This window comes from Poecilia formosa, unplaced genomic scaffold (assembly GCF_000485575.1).
Source record: "Poecilia formosa unplaced genomic scaffold, Poecilia_formosa-5.1.2 Scaffold21, whole genome shotgun sequence".
Taxonomy (NCBI): domain Eukaryota; kingdom Metazoa; phylum Chordata; class Actinopteri; order Cyprinodontiformes; family Poeciliidae; genus Poecilia; species Poecilia formosa.
The window spans coordinates 142,284-166,582 of record NW_006799960.1 but is presented as its reverse complement, the minus strand read 5'-3'; the positions used below and the strand labels follow the sequence as shown (position 1 = coordinate 166,582).

The 24,299-nt window shown below is 41.1% G+C and overlaps 1 protein-coding gene across 4 annotated transcripts in view; it reads right to left on the bottom strand.

Annotated features, from left to right (window-relative positions):
* The window catches only part of ankrd28a (ankyrin repeat domain 28a), a 40,655-nt gene extending 16,450 nt beyond the window's left edge, over positions 1-24,205 (bottom strand). The window contains exons 1-29 of one of the 4 annotated variants that reach the window (XR_001661583.1): positions 17,455-18,257; positions 15,357-15,440; positions 14,660-14,738; positions 13,277-13,347; positions 12,625-12,825; positions 11,799-11,886; positions 11,579-11,721; positions 10,752-10,859; positions 10,569-10,673; positions 9,453-9,531; positions 9,223-9,337; positions 9,022-9,104; positions 8,873-8,936; positions 8,639-8,707; positions 8,072-8,212; positions 7,874-7,985; positions 7,764-7,790; positions 7,601-7,675; positions 7,279-7,480; positions 7,080-7,167; positions 6,838-6,955; positions 5,764-5,977; positions 5,590-5,677; positions 5,422-5,505; positions 5,178-5,326; positions 4,476-4,558; positions 3,775-3,857; positions 3,610-3,701; positions 1,784-3,533 (exon numbers count right to left, since the gene is read on the bottom strand). Coding sequence is in view for 3 of the 4 variants with exons in the window: in XM_007547530.2 (XP_007547592.1) it covers positions 3,235-3,533; positions 3,610-3,701; positions 3,775-3,857; positions 4,476-4,558; positions 5,178-5,326; positions 5,422-5,505; positions 5,590-5,677; positions 5,764-5,977; positions 6,838-6,955; positions 7,080-7,167; positions 7,279-7,480; positions 7,601-7,675; positions 7,764-7,790; positions 7,874-7,985; positions 8,072-8,212; positions 8,639-8,707; positions 8,873-8,936; positions 9,022-9,104; positions 9,223-9,337; positions 9,453-9,531; positions 10,569-10,673; positions 10,752-10,859; positions 11,579-11,721; positions 11,799-11,886; positions 12,625-12,825; positions 13,277-13,347; positions 14,660-14,738; positions 15,357-15,440; positions 17,455-17,595 (3,285 nt within the window). In the remaining variant the exon portion in view is untranslated. Of the gene's footprint in view, positions 1-1,629; positions 3,534-3,609; positions 3,702-3,774; positions 3,858-4,475; positions 4,559-5,177; positions 5,327-5,421; positions 5,506-5,589; positions 5,678-5,763; positions 5,978-6,837; positions 6,956-7,079; positions 7,168-7,278; positions 7,481-7,600; positions 7,676-7,763; positions 7,791-7,873; positions 7,986-8,071; positions 8,213-8,638; positions 8,708-8,872; positions 8,937-9,021; positions 9,105-9,222; positions 9,338-9,452; positions 9,532-10,568; positions 10,674-10,751; positions 10,860-11,578; positions 11,722-11,798; positions 11,887-12,624; positions 12,826-13,276; positions 13,348-14,659; positions 14,739-15,356; positions 15,441-17,224; positions 17,387-17,454; positions 18,258-23,561 lie in introns of those variants that run through there. The other 3 variants (XM_007547531.2, XM_007547530.2, XM_016669234.1) reach the window with 3 other exon arrangements.
* Between the last annotated feature and the right edge of the window lie 94 nt (positions 24,206-24,299).

Below are 24,299 nucleotides of genomic sequence, written 5' to 3'. Positions count from 1 at the left end.
GTAACATGCGGCGACCGGCTGCTAATGAGGCAATGAAGCTTCAAGCTGCTTCGCCACGTAGAGACCAAGCAGGCTGTGGATATAAGCAACACTTCGGGTGTCGTTGTCTCCCATCACTCCCTGATGGGACCGTCTCGTTCCAGAGAAACAAGCTCAGGGCTCCCGTTAGTCATTGTCGTGAGTTAAAATTTTCAAGAAAGTAAAATGTTCCTTTTTGTGGCGCATCTGTATCTCATTCTGAAGGGATATGTAAACGTTACCATAGCGACCAGAGTCAGAGCGTTTGGGGGGTGGTCGAGAGGAGATGAGTAGAGCTTGTGAGTCTTAAGTCTGATTTAGACGGCAAGATTTATGAATTGTCGGCCGATTCTCCAAACCTCTGTGACCAGAGAGCTGATAAAAGTACAACAGGTTCGATCGGTTCGTGTCTCCAGCCACAAGGCAGGAGCAACATGAACCGATTCCAGTCACAAACATCGCGATTCCAGAAGAAAATCCACAAACCCCCCAACATAGCATACGGGAATTTAGAATAACCAAACACGGATGACGATGTAGAAGGAATATCAGGACGCAGAGTCATTTTAAGAGATAAAAGACGTAACAAAAAGAAAAGGTGGTGGATAAAAGATGACGGGAGCTGCTGCTCTATTTGCTGCACTATGATTTGGAGGTGACTGTTTTTTCATAGTTAACATTTTTAACTGAACAAACATAAACATATAATAACGACCTTTACATAAAATAATAAACATTTCCACATATCATCTCTGATATCCACCAGACTCTCAGTTGCGCGATATGTCAGCTGTTTGGGATTCCCCTCTGTTCTTACGTCACCGCGCTTTCTGATTGGCTACATGTCACATTCAACAGGTTGTGTTCTCGTTCCCAGTCAGGGTAAACCCCACAGGCTGCGATAAAAGGGCCAAGACGACCTAAATTGGGTATATTCAGGATTTAGCGGGAACACCAACATGCAGAAGCCTTATCTGACGGTTCACCACCCCTTTCTCATAATTTTTTCTGCCATAATCCAATGGCAGAAAAATTCCGCAATAATAGAGCCGTTCAAAAGAATCGAATCGCTCGTGAACGACGCATCGATACTCTCTCAGCATTTGGCTTCCTTCGATAATAGAAGTTGTCCTGGAATTGTTTTCTTTCCAGTCTATTCAGTTTTTCTTTTCAGTGACCCGGTTTTAAGCCACTTATCCATTATTACTTTTAAACACAAACATTTGGTAAGCTATCTGTATGCGTCGGACATTGAGCTCATGTCACGGCAATTAATAACGGTAGTTTACATGCAGTGATGTGCGGACCACAGTCCGGGGATGACAGTTTGAGAGACTGGTCTACATGCATGATTGCAAGCTCTTTAAGCTAGCCCAGGAGGAGTGAATGCTGTTAGTCAATGATTTAATGCAATTTACCTCTTAATCTACTTTTAATGATTACTTGAGCATACTGTACTGTTTGGTAACTGGGATCAATTTGTATTTGATTGAAATGAAATTACTGTAATGTTTTTTGTAAAGTGCCTTGAGACATCTGTTGTAAATTGGTGCTATATAAATAAAATGAATTTAATTCTGAATTAAATCTCATATTCTATGATGTACAAACTAAATAAAACAATTCTTTTTATTCATCTGTTATTTCATACATATTTTTTTTACAAACAATACACCAAACGGCATCCAACTTGTCTGAACTTTGCATATTTCTAAAAAGGCAATATTTAGTCGTATCTTTATTTCTCTCTCTCTCTCTCTCTCACACACACACACACACACACACACACACTAAAATGCATCCACACACCGTCTCCAGTACAGAATACAAACATGAAGCAGTTACACCATTGCAGGATTCAAGGGTTCGTTCAGCTCGTCAGTCAACAGACGTCTGAATCGTGTGTACAGTAACGAGGTCTGACATCCACCTGCTGTCAGAATCAGCTCAAAGATTTTAGTCTACACTTAAAAATAAATACGAAAAAAAAAAAAAAATCAATACCAATGTCATCCTCCTGGGAAAGGTGGCTACCCAACGCAGCATTATTAATGTTCATGAGTAACGGTCATCGGCGTCTGCCATGATAGCTCAAAGAACCAAGTTTTTAAAAAAAAACTGAAGTACAGTCAGCTGGTCCCATGAGGTTCTCCCTCCGTTCCCTCTGAGCTTCACTTGATGCTCGTTTGGAGGAAAAACCTTTCAAAAGGGTTAAAAATCCACATACAGTACAGGCTTAACTCATTTAAAAAAAAAAAGAAGGAAATACTGCTGTTAAGTTTTAAAAGATACTGGTCATGTTACTGACCGTACAGTGCTTTCATAGAAGTCTAGTGTTTCTGCTCCGGTATGCACCTCAGGGAACAAAGTACAGAGCCTTGCAAAAGTATTCATACCACTTCAGCCTCTTCACGTTTTGTCATCTTACAACGACAGACTTCTAAGAAATGCAAATGGGGATTTTATGCGACGAAAGGTAGTGAATAGTAATAAAGTAGAAGGAATCGCAGCAAACATTTGACATCAGAATCATAGTGGAGAAGTTTAACACAAGGTTAGGTTATGAACAGGTACTCCAGTTTCACCATGGAGGTGAACTCTGCAGTTGAGATCAATATTTAACATGTTGGCAAAACATTATAGGAAACAAAGCTGTTGAAAGCTTCGATGGACTGGATGTGGGGTTTAGCACACAGCAGAATAATTGTCCTAAACACAGTCAGAGCTGCCGTTTAATGGTTTAGATCAAAGTGGATTTATTTTCAAGTTTAAACTGAAGTCAAACTGAAAATCTGCAGCAGGACTTCTAAGTATGATCATCACTCTGAATTCCCTTGTTGCTCAAACTGTGCTGTATAAATAAAATTACTTTACCTTACCTTCACAGATGCTCTCAATCCAATCTGATTGAGGTTGCATTATTTCGCAGAGAATAACAGACAAAATGTTCACATAAAATCCCAATTAAATAAACTGAAGTTTGTTGCTGTAACGTGACGAGATCTGAAAAACGTCAGTGGGTAGGAATGCAATTGCAAGGCACTATGTGCGGTTTGTATAAAAGGCTATTTTTAAAATTATTTAAAGGAAGCTTACCCCAAAAAATTACCTGTTCTACATTCGCCCCCCGACCCCCATCTTTCAGTCAGTTATCTATTAAGGCTCCTGAGTGGTTTGGCTAGCCCGCCGGGATCGTGAGGCCGTCTCCAAAAGTCCTCAGTAGGTCTCCGAGTCCGAGTCGTTCAGCTCGTCGTCCGCGGAAACGGAGGACAGCGGCCTCTCTGGCCTGCAGTATGAGGCGTGGTCGGGTCTCAGAGACGGCGGCGTGTCGAACGCAACTCCTTTGGAGATGTGGTTTGAGGTCGGGTGGTGGTTGATCACCGTCTGGGTGAGAGACAAAGCGGGAATGGCGGCGATCGTCACCATGGGGGAGGTGGGCATCATCGAGTTGAGGATGAGGGCCAAGCAGTCGGCGACGTCGCGATTCGGAGCACAGGCCAAAGCTGGGGTGTAACCTGAGAACGTGTCGGGAGAAAACACGTTCAACACATCGCTGTTGCAGTTGGTGAAATCACTGAGACGGATGCTGACCGTTCTCGTCCACCGCCAAAACGCTGGCTCCTTTCTCCAGCAGCTCCTGGACCACCACCGTCAGCCCCATCCTGGCTGCCACGTGCAGCGGCCTGTAAGAAGAAGACGGTTCAAACGCGTCCAGCCGGAGCTGGCGGCCGCGTCCAGCTTTCGCGAACTACGTACGTCTGGAGAGCAGCATTGGTGCAGTTGATCAGGTTCCTGTCGCTGATTTTCTCGAGAATCAACAACGCGCTCGTTTCATGGCCCTGGGAAGAAGAACAGAAAACAAAGCAAAGTGTTTGTCGAAACCGATCACATCTGCAAAACGACCCGAAAAAGTCTTTGCCGGAGTCCGATACGGCTCCCTCTTTGAGATTTAAGACGGAACCCGACTGAGTTTAGCATCTTTAAGTCAACACAGATGTGCAGCTGCAGTAACGCATGCAACCCTTCAAAAATATGCAGCACAAACTACAAGCAGCTGTTCATGTTCCTTCTCTTGCTGTTTAGTAGCTTTACCTTTTAGTGTGCGGGGGGGAAAAAAAACACAAAAACATCACCACCACTAATTGGAAGTCTGCAACTGGTCCAAATAGATGCTTTTACTCGTCCACCAACTAAACAAAATTTGCTGAGAGCTGCAAAAATCTTCATTCTCTTTTAAATAAAAAAAACTTGCCCACCATATCAAATGTGTTATGTTTGTTTTCTGGTTTAATTAAAGATCCATTTTCAGGTTTTAAAACGACAACAAAGAGAGAATCAAACATGTTCTTCAATGAAATGCGTTATATTCATGGCACGCAAGAAAAAAAAAAAAAAGGCTGCATTTTGCAATCTAACCATAAAACCAACACAATCACTTTAAAGGCAAAGGCTCTTACTTTGCTACACGCCAGATGCAGAGCCGTGTTCCTGTCTACATCCTGCAGGGACAGGTCTGTTTTCCCACTGCTCACCAGCACCTCTGCAAAAAAATGAACAAAAGGTTATTACGTGTAGCCCCAACATGTCCAGCATCACAGATTGGAGATAAAATCATCACAAATGAACCAAAGAGGACAGTTTCAAATTACTGCTATATGAAATTACTTATTATGGTTATTAATAATGTCTTGTGACAGTATTCTAAATGGCAGGAAGTAAATTAAAACATAATAAAATTTCAGTTTTTTGAGAATTTTCTCACACACACCCGATACACCTGATTGGTCTGAAAACAAAACAAATTTAACCAAAGGAATACTCCTATTTAAATAACTGATGTCTAAAATATAAAACCACCTTCACTTCAATTATGCAGATCAATAACTCACCGAGTCATTAGGGATAATAAATATTCATTACATTGAACAAACTGGTTTGGTGTGCCCAGTAAATGAGCTTCCTGCTCAAATAAAATGCTTAAACACAATATAAGTAACCACTTGACTTTCTGTAAGCATTTCTAAATGTTTATTACAACTTCATGACAAAACTGTGCAGATAAAATATCAGGCGTTTTCCAACCCTTGAATACACCTCGCTGAAACGCAAGCATTTTCAACGATTTCAAGCACCCCCGTACAATCAGCGAGCGCGCTCACCCACGGCGTTGGTCTGTCCATTCAGAGCCGCCATCATCAGCGGCGTTTTGTGCGCGAGCGCGTCGACGGCGTTGGCCTTAGCTCCGTGGCTCAGGAGAAGAGAAATGCACTCCACGTGGTCAGAAAACGCGGCGGCGTGGAGGGGGGTTCTGCAATAACGGAGGTTCGTATTAAAGTTTGAGTTCAATCTCAATCACTAATAAAAAAAAAACAAAAAAAAAAACACTTTACATCATTTCCATACCTTCCCTTGGAGTCCGTGGTGTTGACGATGTTTGCACCCAGGCAGTCGATTAGCATCTCGGCCACGCCCTCGTTATCATTCATACTGAAACAGGAAAAGTGTCGTACATCTTTAAACAACATCTCCACACACACGCACATGAGCGTTCAGGAGGACAAATAGTCTTACACGGCACAGTGCAGCGGGCTGAAGGAGTTTCCCTTGATCTTCCTGAACGCCTCGTGATCTAACAAAACCTCCACACATGCGTCGTAACCTGCAAGACAGTAGGGACGGCAGAACATCAATGCTCTGCAGGAAGTTCACGCAGAACAGAGACGTGGGCGTGTTAAATTCCTGTACCGTTGTAGCAGGCCCAGTGTAACGGCGTGTAGCCCTGGCTGTCTGTGAGGTGAGTGAGGGAGGGGGGCGTGGTCTGCAGGAGAGTCCCCAGGACTCCCACGTGGCCACAAGCCGAAGCCAGGTGCAGCGGGGTGCGGCCCCGGATGTCCTTCACGCACACGCTGGCCCCTCGCTGGAGGAGGGCCTCCACACACTCATCCTGCCCTGTGGCAGCCTGTGAGATATAGGGGGGGGGAAAAAAGGCTAAATCTTCCATTATATTACAGATATGACACTTAATACAGCTGAATAGTCAATGAGACGAGAACCGAGGTAAAAAGAATTTTTACCAAGGATTTTTTTTGCAGATATTTTAGTTCACTTGAAATAAGACTAAACTAACTTACAAGTAACTTTTGAGCAGAAAAAAAAAGGAAAAAGATATGAGCTTGTTTTAAGTCAATAATTCCTTAATATTGATGAAAAAGCACTGGTTCCACTGGTAGATTATTTCACTTATAAAACAATTTTCCCACGGTGTAGGTGAAATAATCTGCCGGTGCAATTTGCACGTTTTTATCAGGATTAAGGAATTACTGACTTAAAACAAGTTCAAATTTCTTGCTGAAAAGTTACTTACAAGTAAGTACACTTGAAATAAGACAGAACTAAGATATTTGAAATACAAATTAGAACAAAACTAGTTGGTTACATTTTGTGTTTTTGCAGTGAAGAAAAAAAAAATCCATATTCCTCAATATGGAATTAGAAGATGACTGTTAAAATTTTGCACATTTTTTATGATTATTTTTGGTTCTACAAACAGGTTTAAACTTTAATAAAGAAAAGTGCATAGCTGTAAAATGGGAAAAAAAAGTTGAAATTTCAGCTGGTATGAATAAATTTCCAACGCCCCCTTCAGACATAAAGTTAACCGTTTGGATAAATAATAAAGACGGCAACAAAATTTCACACACACAAAAAAAACAAACAAAAAAAAACATTTCGTAACAGACGCAAAACCTTTCTGCCATCTACCTCTTTGTCTATTAAAGCTCTACAATTAGAGTCACAGCATTAGTTTGGCCGTCTCACCCCGCGGTGCAGGGCTGTCCGACTCCAACGGTCCGGAGTCTCCACACAGGCTCCTTGATTGAGCAGAGAGTACACACACTCTGTGTGTCCGTTCAGCACTGCCAACATCAGGGGAGTCCTGTGGGGAAATGATCCGTAACTCATTCAATTATTCTCATCTCCAGACCACATCTGTGAACAAATCAGTCTAATAAAAAACAAATCCAGCCAAAGTCATTTGTTCTCTCTGTGAACACACTCACTGTCTGTTGTTGTCTTGTGCATCCACGTTGATGTGTTGGTTGTTGCTACTCAGAAGCAGGTGCAGGCACTCTGGGTGGCCATTCATAGCTGCAGACAGACAGAAACAGGAAAGTTTCATTTACTTTTCTGCAAAGAGAAACGGCTTTAAAAGCTAGAAAACAAAACCACTTCATTTGATGTAAAGATTAATGACGTTACCTGCAGCATGTAAGGCTGTCTTTTTGTATATATAGTCGCGGGTCATGGGGGAGGCTCCGTGATGGAGCAGCAGGGACGCGCATTCCTGATGGCCCCGGGAGCAGGCTAAACTTAGCGGGGTGCGTCCGTCCGGGCTGCGCGCGTCCACGTCCAGCAGGGAGGCCAGGAGGACGTCCAGCGCCCCGCAGTGTCCGTGGTAAGCCTGATTAAATGAAAAGCAAACACCGACAGATCCAGTTGGCTTTGGAGCACGAAAAAAGGCAACTAAAATCCTGGACGCTCGGAACCAGAAACAAGCCTCTCTTAAATCTTCAAAACTAACCGCCAGATGGAGTGGACTTAGGGGGGCCTGACTGTCTGAGTCCCTCAGGATGTCGGTTCCTGAGGTCTCCATTAACTGAAACACACACATAAAAAAAAAAAGGTTAACATATCAATGAAGTGACGCGTCATTGGCTCAATAAGCCAGTGAGCTCTCGTCTTACCACATCGAGCGGTCTCACACTTGCGATCTGAAGGGAATAAAAACAAAAACAATGGTAAATATGCACCTGATCTTGAAAATATTTGCACCGACTGCAGGAACTGTGCTCACCAGCTCCAGGCAGAGTGTGCGGCCGTAGGCGGTGGCGTAGTGCACTGCGTTGTAGCCCTGTCTGTCCTTCACGCCTGGGTCCGCGTCGTTCCTCAGCAGGTACTCCACACATCTAGGAAAGACCAAACGGAGTGGTTTTATTTTTTCTATTGAAAAGACTTCGAATGGGTCGCAATAAAGCGCAAAGACAAAACGTACTTTCCCTCCGTGTCGGCAGCCGCCGCGTAGTGCAAAGGGCTGCAGCTGTTCTGATCCAGATCGTTAACACTGGCCCCAGAGCCAACCAGCGCAAACACACACTGGTAGTTACAGTTGGCGGATGCGTAGTGGAGCGGAGCCCTGTGGGAAAAATTTAAATCGACACCAGTTAGAACCAGCGACGGCTTTGTAATCTAGATATCGCTTTTCTAGAAATGAGAACGATGCTTAAATTTAGGACTGAAACAATTAATCGAATTAATCATGAAAAGAAAAAATCTTCAATTAATTTAATAATCGATTAATCATCACCTGGAGTTTTTTTTTTTTTCCCCATCGCCAATGTTTTTTGATTGTTCCATTTTAGGCAAAAAAAAATGTTTATTGTGTTATTTAAAAATTAATTGAATCATTTGTTTATTTTCATCTTTTAGTGCATTTCTAAAACTGGATTAAGTAAAAAATATGTAGAACATGCTGATATTTTTATCTGATTAACGGTCAGAATAATCTATAGAATAATCAATGACTAAAATAATTGTTAGTTGCAGCCCTACTCAAATTTACCTGCCAAAGTTGTCCTTCCTGTTAAAGTCAGCTCCTGTGTTCAACAGCAGGTTCAGACACTCCAGGTTTCTGTTTGGAAAGACGATGATTAAAACTGACAGCAGTGAACAAATGACTCCCAACACACCAAATTCAAAGACATACAATTTTAATACACACACAAAAAAATACATGAACAGGAAAAACAAAACAAACAAAAAAAAACTAAACAACACAGTAAGCAGGAATACTCACCCCCCAGCTGCAGCTGCATGCAGACAGGTCCTTCCAAAGTCATCGGGGGTGTCTATGACAAATCCTGTACAAAAATATGCAGTCGGCATCAATTTGGATGTCAAGCGGGTGACTCCGCTGGCAGGAGACGGTGTGAGCGAGACTTGTACCTGAGGACAGCAGCTTCCTGCAGCAATCGGAGAAGCCGCTGAGAGCTGCCAGGTGTAGCGGTAACATCCCGTGAATGCCTCTCCTGAAATAAGAAAAAAAAAACAAAAAAAAAAACAAGTCCTTGCAGGCAAACGTCACGTCTAGAACAAAAATCAAATTGTGGGGAAACACACAGATGGCTAAATGTCAGCGCAACTGACTTGGTAGTGTTGGCTCCGTCTTTGATGAGCGACGTGATGATGAGCTCATGGCCGTAGCGGGCTGCGATGTGAAGGGCAGTGTTCCTGCTTCTGTCTTCACAGTCGATCTCGGCTCCTACGAACACAGCAAGGGGAAAGACTCAGATATGCACAAATTATCTAAAAAAAACAAACAACTAATATCCAGATAAATTTTAATCTTTAAAAGAAAAAAAAAAATGAACACTCACCATTTTGAATGAGGGCCTGGGAGCAGGAGAAGCGCCCATGTGTAGCTGCCATGTGAAGCGGAGTCTTACCATCCTTACTCTGGACAGACGAGATGTTTACAAGAACTAAGTTACTATGACTAGTTCTTTGAACAAACATGAAGAAAACTGGATCCCTGGCAGACAACACACACCCACACACACCCACACACATGGAATGCCTGGGCAGCTTTCTGCCTCGGGCAGCCATTCCTCCCCCTGCAACTTGCCATATGGCCGCGCATCTTGAGGCTGTTGAAACACTGGTATCGGTTTCCATCACTGCTACCAGAGTGTTAAGCAAACTGTCATTTCAGCTCTCTGCTCAACACTGAGCAGAACAGACATCATCAGCTCGGTGCCTTGCAAAAGGAGGAAAACATTCCCATTTTGTCACATTACAAAAGCAACAAACTTTATTGGGATTTTTCAGTGACAGACCAACACAAGGCAGCACATTATTCTGAAAGGGAAGGTTAAGGGTTTGCAACCTTTTGCACATGTAGGGTCAGAAACTCTTTGCACAAAAGCCTAAACTCAGCCAGATTGGACGGAGAGTTGATCTGGACAGTAATATTTAGGTCTTGCCACCTAAAATGGTCAGTTGGATTGACCATTTTTGCTTTTGAATGTGCTTCATTACAAAGCATGGCCTGGCTGTATGTGTAGAGTCATTGTCCTTCTACACAGTCGGACGTTCTACCGCACAAAACGGAAACTACGCAGAACGCTGCATTTTGTTTACATGCAAACACAGCTCAGTTTAGCTTACCTTCTGGGTTGTAGGACTATTAAAAAATTAAATAAATAAAAAGCATATTTTGTAACAATTTTGCTCTCCTTTGTGTTGGTCAATCACACAGACGAAAAAAAAAAAAATTAAGTTTGTAATTGCAAGGTGACAAAATGTAAACAAGGCACTTTATGAGCTGCAGACGCTCTTAAGAAGATAAATTTCTATTTATCAACAGCTCACACCCAAACAACATTTGTACAAACCTGCTTCAGATATACAAGCGTAGCGCAAACACGGCGTCCTGGGTTAAGCGCGTGTGTGTTTAAGCATTTGTAAGAAAGTGCATCTAAATATTGACAAACCTTCAAGTTGATGCATGCTCCGTGGGCCAGCAGCAGCTCCTGGCACAGCGCGCCTTGGCGTGAAGACGAAGCGAAGTGAAGTGCAGAAAAGCCTCTCTCGTTTACCTGGGGTAATGTAGCGAAATAATTAAGGGAAACGAGCCGAACGACCCGGCAGCTTCTCTCGGAGTCGTCGGCGCTCACTTGATTTACGCTCGCTCCGGCCTCGATGAGCTCGCCGACCACCACGTCCTGTCCGTTGTAGCAGGCCAAATGGAGCGGCGTGTTGCCATAGGCGTTAACCTCGTTCACCTAAGCAGAGAACAATCTTGTTTTAAAAAAAAAAATAAAAAATCAATACTATTTTTAAAGTGCATGTGGTGTAAATCTATTTCAACTTCACTAATCTGAGTAAAGAGCTAACTTTACATAAGGGCATATGCAGGTTTCACCAATTAAAATTTAAGGATTTGTAATACCTCTTTAAGACTATTATAAGACAAATTTCACAGTAGAAATGCACAAAAGAAAATTGCTTATTTTATATAGTAGTACTATCAAGGGTTTTTTTTTTTTTTTTTTTTTGCAGAAATTAAGTCTTGAATAGTCTGAATCCTCTCCTACCACAAAGATGTGGAGTTACGCATGTAGCATCGTATTGGCTGGGAACAGAAGTGAGCCAATGGTGAAGACAAATGTCGAACGGCCAACTGGTGATAAATTTACACTAGATGCAAAAAAAGCTAGCTAACAAGCTAGCAAGGGTATATTAGCAGTTGGTTAGTGGTAGCTAATGTTTGAGTGCACGGCTCAAACATTTGCTGACAATAAAACTGTGAGATAAACTACATAGAATACAGAGGAAACGCTTAAGATCTGTGATTAATAATGTATTTAAGGCCAATGGATTTAAGACATTTTAAGGTTTTAATCTTAGACATGTGAATTTAAGACTTTAAATTTGCGTGGACGACTTGTAAACGAATGAACGACATGCAATCGTGTGTGTGTGTGTGTGTGTGTGCACTGACATGGACACCCAGGCTCAGCAGGTAGTGCACCGTGCTGCTCATGCCACTGGAGGCGGCTGCATGGAGCGGCGTGTAAGCCTTCTTGTCCTTACAGTCGACCTCAGCTCCACTGGCCACCAGCAACTTAACAACCTCCAGGTGACCTGATGAAAACAATTGAATTGAATAAACAAAAGTCATCCGTTTTTAAGTGGAGCAGGTCATTTTTCTATAATCTCACCCATGTAGGCTGCCCAGTGGATGGCTCTCCTGTCCTTCTTGTCAAACGCATTAATGTTGGCTCCTCTGGAGAGCAGCAGCTTCACCATCTAACAAACATTTTCAAACATTTTCAATTTAAAAAGTGTTCATGTGCAGGCCCCCATCTGCAGAAACATTGCTCTTGAAACAGTTTGTACGCAGTGGCTTGAACCGTTCTTTAAAACAAATGTGAAGCCTCTTTACATCGGATCAAAGTGTTTGTTTCGGTCGAATTAAGACAAGTAGGAGGGGAAAAATATGACAATATAGTCATGGACTGTATTCTTAAAGCTTGATAGGCAGACATGTTAGCTGCTGCTCTGATACAGCTGGGTGTAAGAGCAGAGAGCTTTAGTTCTTTTCACAAAAAGAGATCCAGAAATGTAACCTCAAGCTGAATTACGCAGAAAGGAAGCCATATAATCAACTACAAAGGTCATCCCAGATGGACTGAAAGACAGTAAACCCTTGTTCTGTGGTCATATGAGTCCACATGTCCATTAGGCTGTGTGAGAAAAAGCTGTCATGTGATCTTCTTGCAAAACTGTCACAGTTAGAAAGAGTTTAATTAAAAAAGAAGGCAGCAACATCTTGTGTTTCACCCAACTGGTTTTATGGTTTTTGACATATAGTAAAGTCAGTGAGTCAGAAGGAACTACAATTATTTTTTTGTATTTGTGCGTCCGTCAAAAACAGGTTCAAACAACTTAATTATTTGTTACATTTCAGAAACAAATGCATATATACACATATATATAAAAAATAAAGTTTTTGCATTCTCATCTATCTGCATCAAAGTCACCGACCTCTACATGGCCACTGAAGGCAGCGTGGTGCAGCGCAGTGCGTCCTGCGCGGTCCGACACGTTGACGTTGCTCAGCAGCGGCACCAGAGCCTCGGCACAGCGGACCGCCTTGTTGCTGGCCGCTACGTGAAGCGGCGTCTGCCAGTTCTTGTCCCTAGCGTTTACGTCTGCGCTGTGCTTCAGCAGCACCGTCACCGCGTCCTGCAGACAATGGGCGTCACGGGTCAGGGCCGGGCAGACCGAGGGTCTGCTGGGTGACGCGCTAACAAAATGTTTGCGGGTGGCCGTGTCACGCTTTGAAAATTCTTTGCTATTCTTAGCAGCCTTTTCGTGCTTAGAATAGAACAAAGAAAGTGAAAGAGTACGACGGGGATACGTTAGTGTGGGAATGCTGCCCAGGACCGAAAACAATGAGCAGAGAAATTCTTATGGTTTCACAATAAGCTTATGTCTAAATAGCTCGATTGGATTTAACAGCTAGTGAAAGTATCTTATATCAGTAGGGAGATGGTCACTTAAAAGTGGTTACATTTCTCAGGTTTTGTGCAGCTCTTCTCCATGAAAAGGTAAATTAACAACACTTCTGATGTCACCGCTAATCACAAAATTAACTGAAACATACAAGAGAAAGTGCGTCTGTGCAACATGTTACCTCGCTACAAGAAGCCACAGCTCGGTGCAGAGGAGTCAACCACTTGTTATCTTTGGCATTAACCCTGGCTCCTTAAATAAGAGAACAGATTAGAGTCAAAAAAGGAAAAAAAAGAAAAAAACTATTTTACTAGCCCCATGTTTATGTTAATTTAATTAGAAAAAACAAAATAACTTCAGAGAAATTGAGTGTACAAACACAGCTCACATGGCTTCTAGGCAGAGAGAGCCAGCGGTGCCTGGAAGGCAGATGATTCTTTTTGGCACAGCTTGAGGGTTAAAATAGGTCTAAAGCTGCACCTGTTGCTGGCTCTTCACGTCAATGAGAAACACTCCACACGCACGCACACACACCAACGCTAGCGCAATCACTCTACCCCTACTCCTGTGTTACGCAGCCGCACCTCGTTATGTCCGACACGCATCATGTGATTGATAACGAGCAGGAAATGTCATCTGTAGCGATGGGACAACTGATGGTGACCGTGGATAAGAAAACAGGGCGAAACTTATGCGAATGAATGAGATTAAAATTCTTTAGGAAGCCGTGAAAAGAATGACTAATTCAATTTGATCAAATAAAATACACCTTTATGTTACAAAAAAGTGACTTATTTAGTTTTTCAATTCAATCATTAGCATTTTACTCGTTGCAGTATGATCTAACAAGGCATTTTGTCTTTTAAAGGAAAACTCAGTATTTCCCTTTAAGAATTTATTTGAATTGCTTTCACCAAAACAAGCAAACTAACTTAACTTTCCATTAAACGTGCACAGAATTGAGCAAATATGTGGACGACGATCTGATTAGATCAAACTAACAATTACCTTCTATACCGACAAATAAAGGGCAATTTGTGGAGAGACATCACCCATAATGAGACACAGTGGTAGGAGCATCGTGTTGTAGAAATAATTTTTCTTAGCGGGGGACAGTGAAGATGGTTTAGAGAGGAAAGAAGCGCTAAAAAGAGGCTACAAAACAACCTGAGAGAGGAGGAGGTTCACCTTTCAGCAGAACAATGACCAAAGGACAGAGCGACAATTAATTATTTAGATCAAAGTCCAAACCTAAATCCGACTGAGAATTACTGCCAAGACTGCATAATTGTATGTTTACAGAGGCTCTTCATCATTCATCTTGAGCTGTCTAACAAAGACGAATTGGCAAAAATGTTATTATCAATGAGTTAAGCGAATAAACCCAATAAAACACATGAAAGTCTGCGGTATGAAGAGACAGAAATCGTCACAAAGTGCATCAGAATGGCTACTGAAAGCACAAGGAGCTGAGACAACTGAAGAAAGACGGATCCCAAACCTAAAACAAAACATCAATTATTTAATCAGCAGCCGAGAAGTTTAACATGCCTGGGACGTTTACCTGAAAGGATGAGCAGCTCAATGATCTCAGCGTCTCCGAGGTACGCTGCGGCGTGAAGAGGGGTTCGCTTCTCGTTGTCCTGGGGAAGAACGAGAAGCACTAAGTACCTAAAGCATCCTCATTTTTCATAGGAACGTAGGTCACACATGTGAAATCTATAGACCTTATACTGTTACAGACCACAGGAAACACGAGCCTGGAGAAAAAAATATCTTCATCTTCACTTTTATTCTTTACTGCACTCTATCAAATCCTGCTCACAGCATGCTGCATCATCATCACCCCCTCTCTCCGTCTCTCTCCCTCTCCCTTTCTCTCTCTCTCTCTCTCTTTCGGTGCAGAGAAGAGTAATCAGCAAAGTGGGGCTATAAACAAAGGTCACGTGACTGCGAGAGGTCTGGGCCGGGGCTGCTGACTCTGGAGAGTTTGGTGTGATGACATCAGCAATATATACCCACAGGTGTACAGAAGTACACTGTGCAGGAACAATAAATGGAAAATAATGGGTCATAAACTGAAAAATTGGAAAGGGAAGAGTAAAACCACAGGGAAGGTTAAGGTCGTGTCCTTGCGTCCTGAGACCTCCACGACATGCGACAACGATGATGAAAGCGCAATTCTGGAATGCGCTTTAGAAAGTGGAGCCGATTAATATTTAAAAACGCTGACGGGCGCAAGGAGAAGGATTTCGACTTGCCTGAACGTTGACATCCTCTTTCTTAAAGATAAGAGAGCGAACTTCGTCTGGGTCCACATTAAAGATGGCTCTCAGCAAAGACGGCTTCGGAGACAGAAAAACAGAAACCCTTCATTTGAAACGCAGACATTTTCTACAGCTTGGTCACATTTCTGAGAGTTAAGTAAGGGACGGTTCACACTCGGAGAGAATAATCTCAACCTTGGACAAAACCGTAGGCCACACCTGGCTGTAGATCACCTCTTTATGACAGCTGCAGGATGCAGCGGGTGGAAAAAACAAAACAAAACAAACAAAAAAAAAACTATTTTTCTAAAACATCATAGTTGTTTGAGGTCATCTGGGGAATAAAGCTGCACTCTTTCCTTGTGAAACCAGAAGAGCAGATTATTATGTAAATACTATGCAAAACATATGTTTAATATGGAAAAAAACCAAACATATGACAGAATTTAGACAGGTTGCACAAACTAGAAAAAGAGGAAGTTGAGAGTGTACGAACACAGGGTAACTATCATTTACTCATATTAGTTTACGGAGCTCACTTTGAAGCACTGGCATGGTTCCAGCAGCATCCTGCTGCTGCTGCTGCTGCTTCGTAAACAGCGTTTCCCTGCAGTGATGAGAAACCTTCGAGAGATCCTACAGTAAACTCGACGCAAAGATTCGTTTCATGTACAAAGTTTCCACCTTAAAGAAGAAATTGTTGTATAATTTCGGGGATGTTATTTTTAAAAACTCCTATTAAAAATAAGCTCAAAACAACGGATTCACAATGGAAGAATGGAAGAATCCGCTGTGACATTTTCCAACATGATTAAAAAATAAATGATTGAGCCTGTACTTACAGTAAAATTTGGTTCTGAAAGACAAAGACGCCTTTATTTCCACGCGTTTGAAGAAAACCATTTGCTACTCCCTTTTCACCGCACGCTGTTGGTTTATGACATAAAGCTCCAAAAAAAATTTAAAAATGCATGAAAGCTTAACGATGCAATGTGACCAGATGTGAACGTTTCAACAGAGGTGATTAGTTTTGCAAGTATGACACAATTATTTTTTATTGAAATAATCAACTAATTTATTTGTTTACTCAAAAAATCCATTTCCTGAAACAACAACCCAGTCAGAGCACTAATTAAGCCAACAATGTACAAATTCCATGCACATTTAAGGTTAATACAACCTTATAGTTTTAGTTTCACCTGGTTCAAATTCTCTAAAATAAATCTATTGGGCACTTCTTGCTATCCAATTATGGCACAAAAAAAAATCGATGAACAAAACAAAATAATCACTGTATTTATGTAAAGTCAAGCAGAAAAGGATGAGCTTTTCACATGTTGATCTTAGAAGTATTTTTTAGCTACACATGCATCCTTTGCTACAAATGATCAGGCGTACTACGGAAATGCTAAGTTGTTCCACTTTAAGAAATATTTTTGTTAAGCGTGTAATTATTAAAGTAATTGATAAATTAATTGAAAGCTAAAAAAAAAAATAGTTACTTGCAGTTTAAGACGTAATTACTTTTAAAACTGCTTTGAATGTTTTTAACTTTAATCCAGCACCGTAAATCTGACATTAGCCTGTGAAACATCAAGGCTCACTAATATATTTTTACTATTTACAGGTCTTTTATTTACAAAGATGATTACTGTAGTTAATATGTTTCAAAATGTATTGAATACAATTAGATATACACAAGCATGCACTGCCTACAAACCTAAACATCCAGTCATGTCAGCCCAACATAAAGAGGCTCTTCTTACTTCCAGTAATAGCTTTGTCCTTTATACACAGAGAAAGAGGACTACAAAGACCAGGCGATACCAACTAGCTATAGAAACCAATGGCCAGGAATATACTTGTGCTATTTTTGCACTGGATGACAGGTGCTGGCAGCCCATTGTAGTTTTCTGCAACGAGGCATACGAGTATTGAAGTTTTAAATTCAGATCACATTTGAAAGATTCACTCATCTGCATATAAAAACTGCAGACACATCTCTAATGCTGTGTGGTGTGCACCTGCAAAAAAAAAAGGAAAAAAAAAAAAAAAAAAAATTGGCAAACTAAATAAAACTGAGCATTCTCACCTTGTCGTCCTGCGCGACAGCCCTTCCAGATACTTGATGAGATGCTTTGGGCCGAGGAGGTGGGGATGAAGGAGAGGGCTCGTCTTCCTCCACCTCCTCCAGCACCACAATACACACACGGCTCGCCCGTTCTGACCGCATCAGGAACGGCCGCTCACACACTCACTCACTCACACGCACACATAAATACACAGTGTTCCTTCTTACATATGTGCGCAATCCCATAGCACAAAGGTCAGCGATAAATGCCATAAAAAGTACTTCCCGCATAAACAGACGCGGAGCATCTCCATGTGTCAAATCCAGCACAAAATCCAGCTCTGTCCTCTATCTGTCAGTGTCGCTTTGCAGCCCGTCTCCTCTCCTCTCCTCTGTCTCTCTCCCTCACCCTCTCTCTAACCAACACTCACTCTGTCTGTGAGCAGCGGTCGAGGAGACAGCAGGAAATTCCTCTGCGTAATGGTGGCGGTAGGAGGCATGAATGCGGCAGAATGAGTCTGGGCTGCCTAGCAGCACGCAGGGAGCTCCGTATCCTCAGTGCTGAGCCGCAGCCGGGAACACACACGGACCCAGCAGCGATTAGCTCGTACGGGGCAGCAGCGCCCGGTGTGCGAGTAGGAATGCATCGCTCGGTTCAGTCAGACTGCTGAAGCCAGCTCTTTCATAAGAGAGGGAGAGGGGAGGGGAGCGACAGAGTCGGAGAAAATGAAAGGACAGAGGGAAAGTGAGGGAGACAATCGCAGGCAGGTGCTCAACAGAACACAAAGAAATGCAAAGACGACTGGAGCGCAGGACAGTAAGGGGCGAAACCTGTTTTCCACGTTGTTTTTTTTTATGTCAACAGAAATTTCAATGTAGTTTTGAGGAAACCATGAGGAAAAAAAATCAACAAAAAGTAGTGCATAATTAGGAAATAATATATGCTTTCAAGTCATTTTACAAATAAAACTCTGAAAAGCAAGGCATTCAGCTCTCTTTCTTTTGGTTTGCCTCAATAAAGTCCACTGTAACCAATTGCCACCTAACTAGTACCCACCTGCATGCAATGTCACCGACATAAATCCAGCTTTTCTATGAAGGTCTAAGAGGGATTTTTTTAGAGAGCATGAGTGGGGAAAAAAGGCAGTTATTGGCTGAAGGATCGCCTGTCCATCACAGAACAACTCAGAGCCGCTCAAGACAAACAACCACACACAAACTCATAATTAAGGGCAATTTGGAGAAACTAATTAACCCAACAGTCATGTTTTGGGATTGAGGGAGGAAGATAAGATTGCTATATGGGAAAGCATGTTTATGTGTCGCAATGGCCTAGTCAAAGTCCATGCTGATAAATTGCGTCAATACTTCAAAATAGTTCACAGGCTGCATCTGTCCAATCTGACCTATTTCGCAAAGGAAAAATTCTCTTTTGACGTGCAAAGCTGGTAGAGGCATTACCCCAAAACGCTGCTCTGCAAGGAGGCACACAAACGCACAACACACTTTTCAGATTTCAACTTGTAAAATATTTAGCACCCCTTTGAGTTGGTCTATTATATAAAGTCCCATTAAAATACACTGAGGTTTGCAGATATATTATGACATTGATCTAGGGGTATGAAAATGTGTTCACATTTACAATGCAACAATACTTTTTGTAGTAAACAAATCTTCATTTCTAAATTAACAAACTGATATGTTTTTTTTGTGTGTGTGTGTGTGTCTTGAGTTTTATGGATGGTCAAATCTTTACAACCAGAAAACATGACTCATCTGACCCTCGTTTTATGGATTTAGTGCCAATTCAGCGTGGATCAAATGCTGGTCATTGTACAATAAGCTCAGATATCACGGCTTTTCATACCTTAGCTGGACACGCTTAAGGCATTTACAAAGCTGTCGCTAACAACTTGGTGTTTGGGGAAAAAAAAAAAAATGTTGTGGTACACAACACTTCCAGATTTGAAACTTGGTCCAAATAAAGTCTTTAAAAATGTTTGAATTTATGAATAACAATGCATACCCGGGAGAAGCTCATGTTCTTCATGTACGTGTGGTTTGGCATCCTGTTTGGTGTATCAGTGGCACAGCTTCAAAAGTCCCCCTCTCATTATGAAACTGGAACAAACAGGCTTCGCCAGGGAATGTGAGGGTGGTTAACAAGACCAGTCTGTGTGTTCATGACTGTGTGTGTGTGTGTGTGTGTGTGTGTATTCCAGTCTTCTTTTCATTCAGACCAGATCCTAAAAGGGGCAATCTTGCCAGGCCGCACAACCCCATTAACTCAAAGGGAGGAACTGCGCAAGCAGGGGCAAATGAAAGAGGGAGGTGGATTGGTGTGTTTTTTTGTTTTTTTTTGCAGGCCTAAACTCTAACAGCCTCCCCATTTAGAAACCCTCATTAAAAAAAAATCTTCAAACTAAGAGTATAGATTCATATAAAAACTGCACCAAGCATTTTATCAGACGACGCAAATGCAGTCGACTCACTAACAACTTCATGTGGAGCTTTACGTGACAGAGAGCATGTGTAACAGAGAGTTTGATGGATACCACTGACCTCAGCTCCGACACTGCCACAGGATGCAGTCTACGTGTGTGTGTGTGTGTGTGTGTGTGTGTAATGCAATCGCAGAGCAGAAACACAAAAGACAGCACGTGTCGGGCAGCGTGTGTTTGTCTGTGCTGGTGCGCATATTCTCCCAAACAAAAAGCAACACAGCTGCTGGCAAACAGACAATCGAACTCTATCCCACTAACCAGCACCTTCGCTCATTTAAAAAGGACCTTCTAATGTCAGCAGCAATATTTGAGAGAGCCATGGAGAAACAATGCAAATACTGTGTTTTGGCAGAGCTTGTAAGCAAACCACCAACATTTACTCCACATTCAATCTAAGCAGGACTTGTTTTTTTTTTTTGTTTTTTTTCTTGCTTGGGTTGCACTGATTAGAAGAGCAAATTAAGGGCCCAATTAGATATGATGAAGCTCGTTATTATCCAACTCAAAGTTTTTACCCACAATTCCAAACTCTATAATTAGTGGGAATACTTTACTAACTTATTGGATATAAAACATCGTTTCTTTAACTCTGTGAATACACTTGTTTCAAACCCCAACACTCCTGAGATTGTGATTCCTTGTTTCCATTCATACTAGGCTTCATGTGTGAATGCGACATTTGTTATGTTTCTACTGTTAAAAAAAAAAAAGCAGGAAAAAAAAAAAACAATTAAAAAACTAATAGGTTTCTTCTTATCTTGGCCTGTAACATATCTGACAGCAGTTCCAGTCAGTCAGAATCCTTTATGCCTATCCCGTTCAGAAGCATAAAGCTCAGCAGAGACATGCAGTAAAATAAACATCATTAAGCATGAAAAACACGGACAGTAAAAACCCAGATTCGACTGTCAAAGCCACTAACTTTACACCAGCACTGGAGTCCTGCAACGTCTTGCTAAAACTCAAACACCGGACAGAAATGAGATAAAAAAATCCCTAAAGAGGATCAAATAAAACAGCTTTTTTTTTGTGTGTGAAGATCATCAAGACAACCAATTACCATGTTTACATAATCAGATATCATGCTCATGTGTGAATATAGCAGAACATACTCCACAATTAAAAAACAAAACAAAAAAAAAACACTAATCAGTAAAAGCACTCTATAAAAATTCATGTTAGGTACAAATAATTTATCTGGTCAGGATTCATGTTGCAGGTGGATGAACCGTGTAACTAGTGTTGTCCGCTATGTGGTAAATGGGTTCTTATTGTCCACAACTTGTTCTCTCATTCAGACATTGATGTTTTTAATAATAGGATGCCCTCTAGAGGCCAAAAAACAAATCTAAATTTTTTCCAAAAGTCACCAACATCTCCCGTCCAGCTCCTCTGTGTAACTATTTTTGTCCCCATTTCTCTGTCAACAAGCAAGAGAACAATGAAGAATAGAAAGTGGGACCCAATCACAGTCTTCCGCTCGTTGCGTGCTTCTCGACGGCTCAGGACACTGAACACAGAACGCTCGGCGCAAGCAGAAAAACTCCAAAAAAATCAATGACCCAACAGGGATCAATGTGGTATTTATTAGTGATTCACCAATCAATCAGCCGGTGATTAGAATAGGTCTGTATTTTCCCCAGTCGTCGTCTGGGCAAAGGCTGAAATTTCCAGACTTTTATTGCAGACTTTTAAATGCAACAAAGTGAAGATGTTTTTTTCCGGCCAGAAAACACAAAAAAAAAATTTTTTGGTTTTTGGTGAACTGGGGTACAGAGTTACAGATTTATTAAATCTGAAAAACGGAAAAAAACGAAAAAACAAAAAAAAAAAACCAACAAAAAAAAAAAACAAACAAAAAAAAAAAAACAGGAAATTACACATCTTATCTTTTTCCAAAATTCACAGCAATACAAGGAAAAAGCTCATTAACTTCAATCAAGTATTAACCATCGACATATGAACTGTAAGTTGTGCATGTAATGGTATATAAATACCATACTGGTAAAGAAAAAAAAAAGGTTTTCAATTTTAAAATGTTGTATTCTGACTGCAGCTGATAAAATCAAAAAACGGAAGATTAGTATAAAAAAAATAAACAAAGAAAAATCAATGAATAAGTAGCTATGATATTTGTAATGTGGATAAATACACATTTAAAATTACATAAAATATATTTTTGAAAGTACCAAAGAATCGCTTTCAAAAACAAACACAAATGTTTTAAAGGATTTATTTTATGATTTATCAGAATAAGTATCTTTCATGGCTTACAAGCCTTACTCTATCATTTTTTGATTATAAAATTTAAGCTTAATTCTTCTTTTAATTGCTCAGCGCTGGATTTTTTTTTCTGATTACATTAAAGAATTTAAAACATAATTAGAAGATGTGGAGGAACAAAGATCTTCCTTAAAAGGACTGACGAGACCAAATGCTGCATTTTTATCTAATCATTCTTTTGGAATCACCTTGGCAGAGATACTGAATTATTTTATCCAATATCATTATTTTATTCAGATTATTTTATGTCTCCTAGATTAGTTGGAACACAATCTGTTTCAAATGCATCCCTACAGCACCCTTCATCCTGTAAGGTAATTACGCAAACCTCTTCATAAATCTTGAATATTATTTCAGTCATGCAGAGGCATGCATTGGCTACATTTATGCAATCGTCCCTTCTTATTTTCAAAATAAATTAAGAAGTTTTAAGTGAGCTGTAACACATAATATGTATCGAGTAATCTCAAATTACCACAACTCCATCACTATGCTCAAAATTGTTAACAGTCTTGTTCCACTTCATCTCTACATGAGCTAGGGATCCGTTACTTTGTAAGCAGCTGCTGACCCCGTGGATTGTGCCTCAAGTGTGATGCAGCTGTAGGTTTTGGATCAACTATTTCAGTCTGACAGCCTTTCTTATCTGCAGCAACAGGTGACCAACTGGCCATTTAGCTGCCCGGAGAAAAACCAAGACAGCTGACAAAGCAAACTCCTGGGGGGCAAACAAAGGAGCCGCTTTGAATCGAGTTAGCCTCACTAACTCGGCGCTAATATCTAAAGAAACGCGTAACATAACAGGTATTTAAATGCGTTTCAGAATGACAGGGTTGGCCACATAGGTTACCTCTTAGTCACATCCATCCAGCTGTGTTCAGAGGTGCATCAGCACCCCAAGCAAAAAATAAATAAAAAATACAAGCAAAAAAATAAATAAATCAACCAACCCTCGATATGCAACAACGTCCATTGAAAGATGGACTAATTTAAGGCAACAGGTGACATGATGTTAGCATGGGTGTAAAGAGGACTGCTATTCCGCTGTTTACTTTTACCGCTAGCTAGTCTGCTAACATGTCAGATATTAAAGTTAATGATAGAAGCGGCGCAACATTAGCTTAGCCCTTGGACGTTCATCTTTTAAAAATAAATTTTCCTACCACTACAAACTAAAGAAAATGTGTACCGTTGATAAAATTAAGCTAGGATTAAAAAAAATAATAAAGTTGATATATTGGACATGATGGGAACGAACAACACTTTGTAAAAATACTCGAATAAACTACCCGTTTATCAGTTCCAGACGACTTTGCGTTAGCTAACCAGATGTTAGCTTACCTGGTCTTGGATCTTTAACACAGCCATGTTTCCCAGAATGAAAATTTAAGAAAGAGGAGAGGCAGTAACTAGCCCAGGAGTTACTGTAGATTGACTTCCCGTGAGGGAGGGAACTGATAGGGAAGAGACTCTGGAGCGGAGCAGCTAACCCCCTCTTCCTGTCAGGAATAAACTCGCCACATTTTTATGGGAGACAAATGACTGAACGCTGCCGAGAAGCTGAAACGTTACGTACCAGTCAGCACAGCGCGCCGCCGTCAGCCTGCACAATCACACTGAAGGGGATTCATTCAACACTGTATGACAGATTTTCCTTATACATCTTTAACAGGAATGCTTTTTTGTTGTCACCCATTACTTTCTCAGTGTTTCTATGTAACCCACCACCGTCAAATAAAGCCCGCAGAATTAAGAAAAAGTTACTTTTGTATTTTTTCTGATTCAGTCTAAACCTTTGAAATTGCTGGGGCGTCCACACCTGGAAAGGAAAAGGCAACTATCCGAAATGTTTTCCACTAGAGAATGACTTTAACAGTTACATATGCCAATAACCACTTAATTTAACAGATAGCAACACTTGAAGCTGGTTATTAACTATATCCTGCAGCCTTGGCATTTTTTTTTAACACAATTGTATGTCTCAACCAAAAACTGATTATCAATGCATGTAGTGTGTACTCAGTTTTCCACACTACATGACATTATGAAATTCTAAGAATTTATATATATATATATATA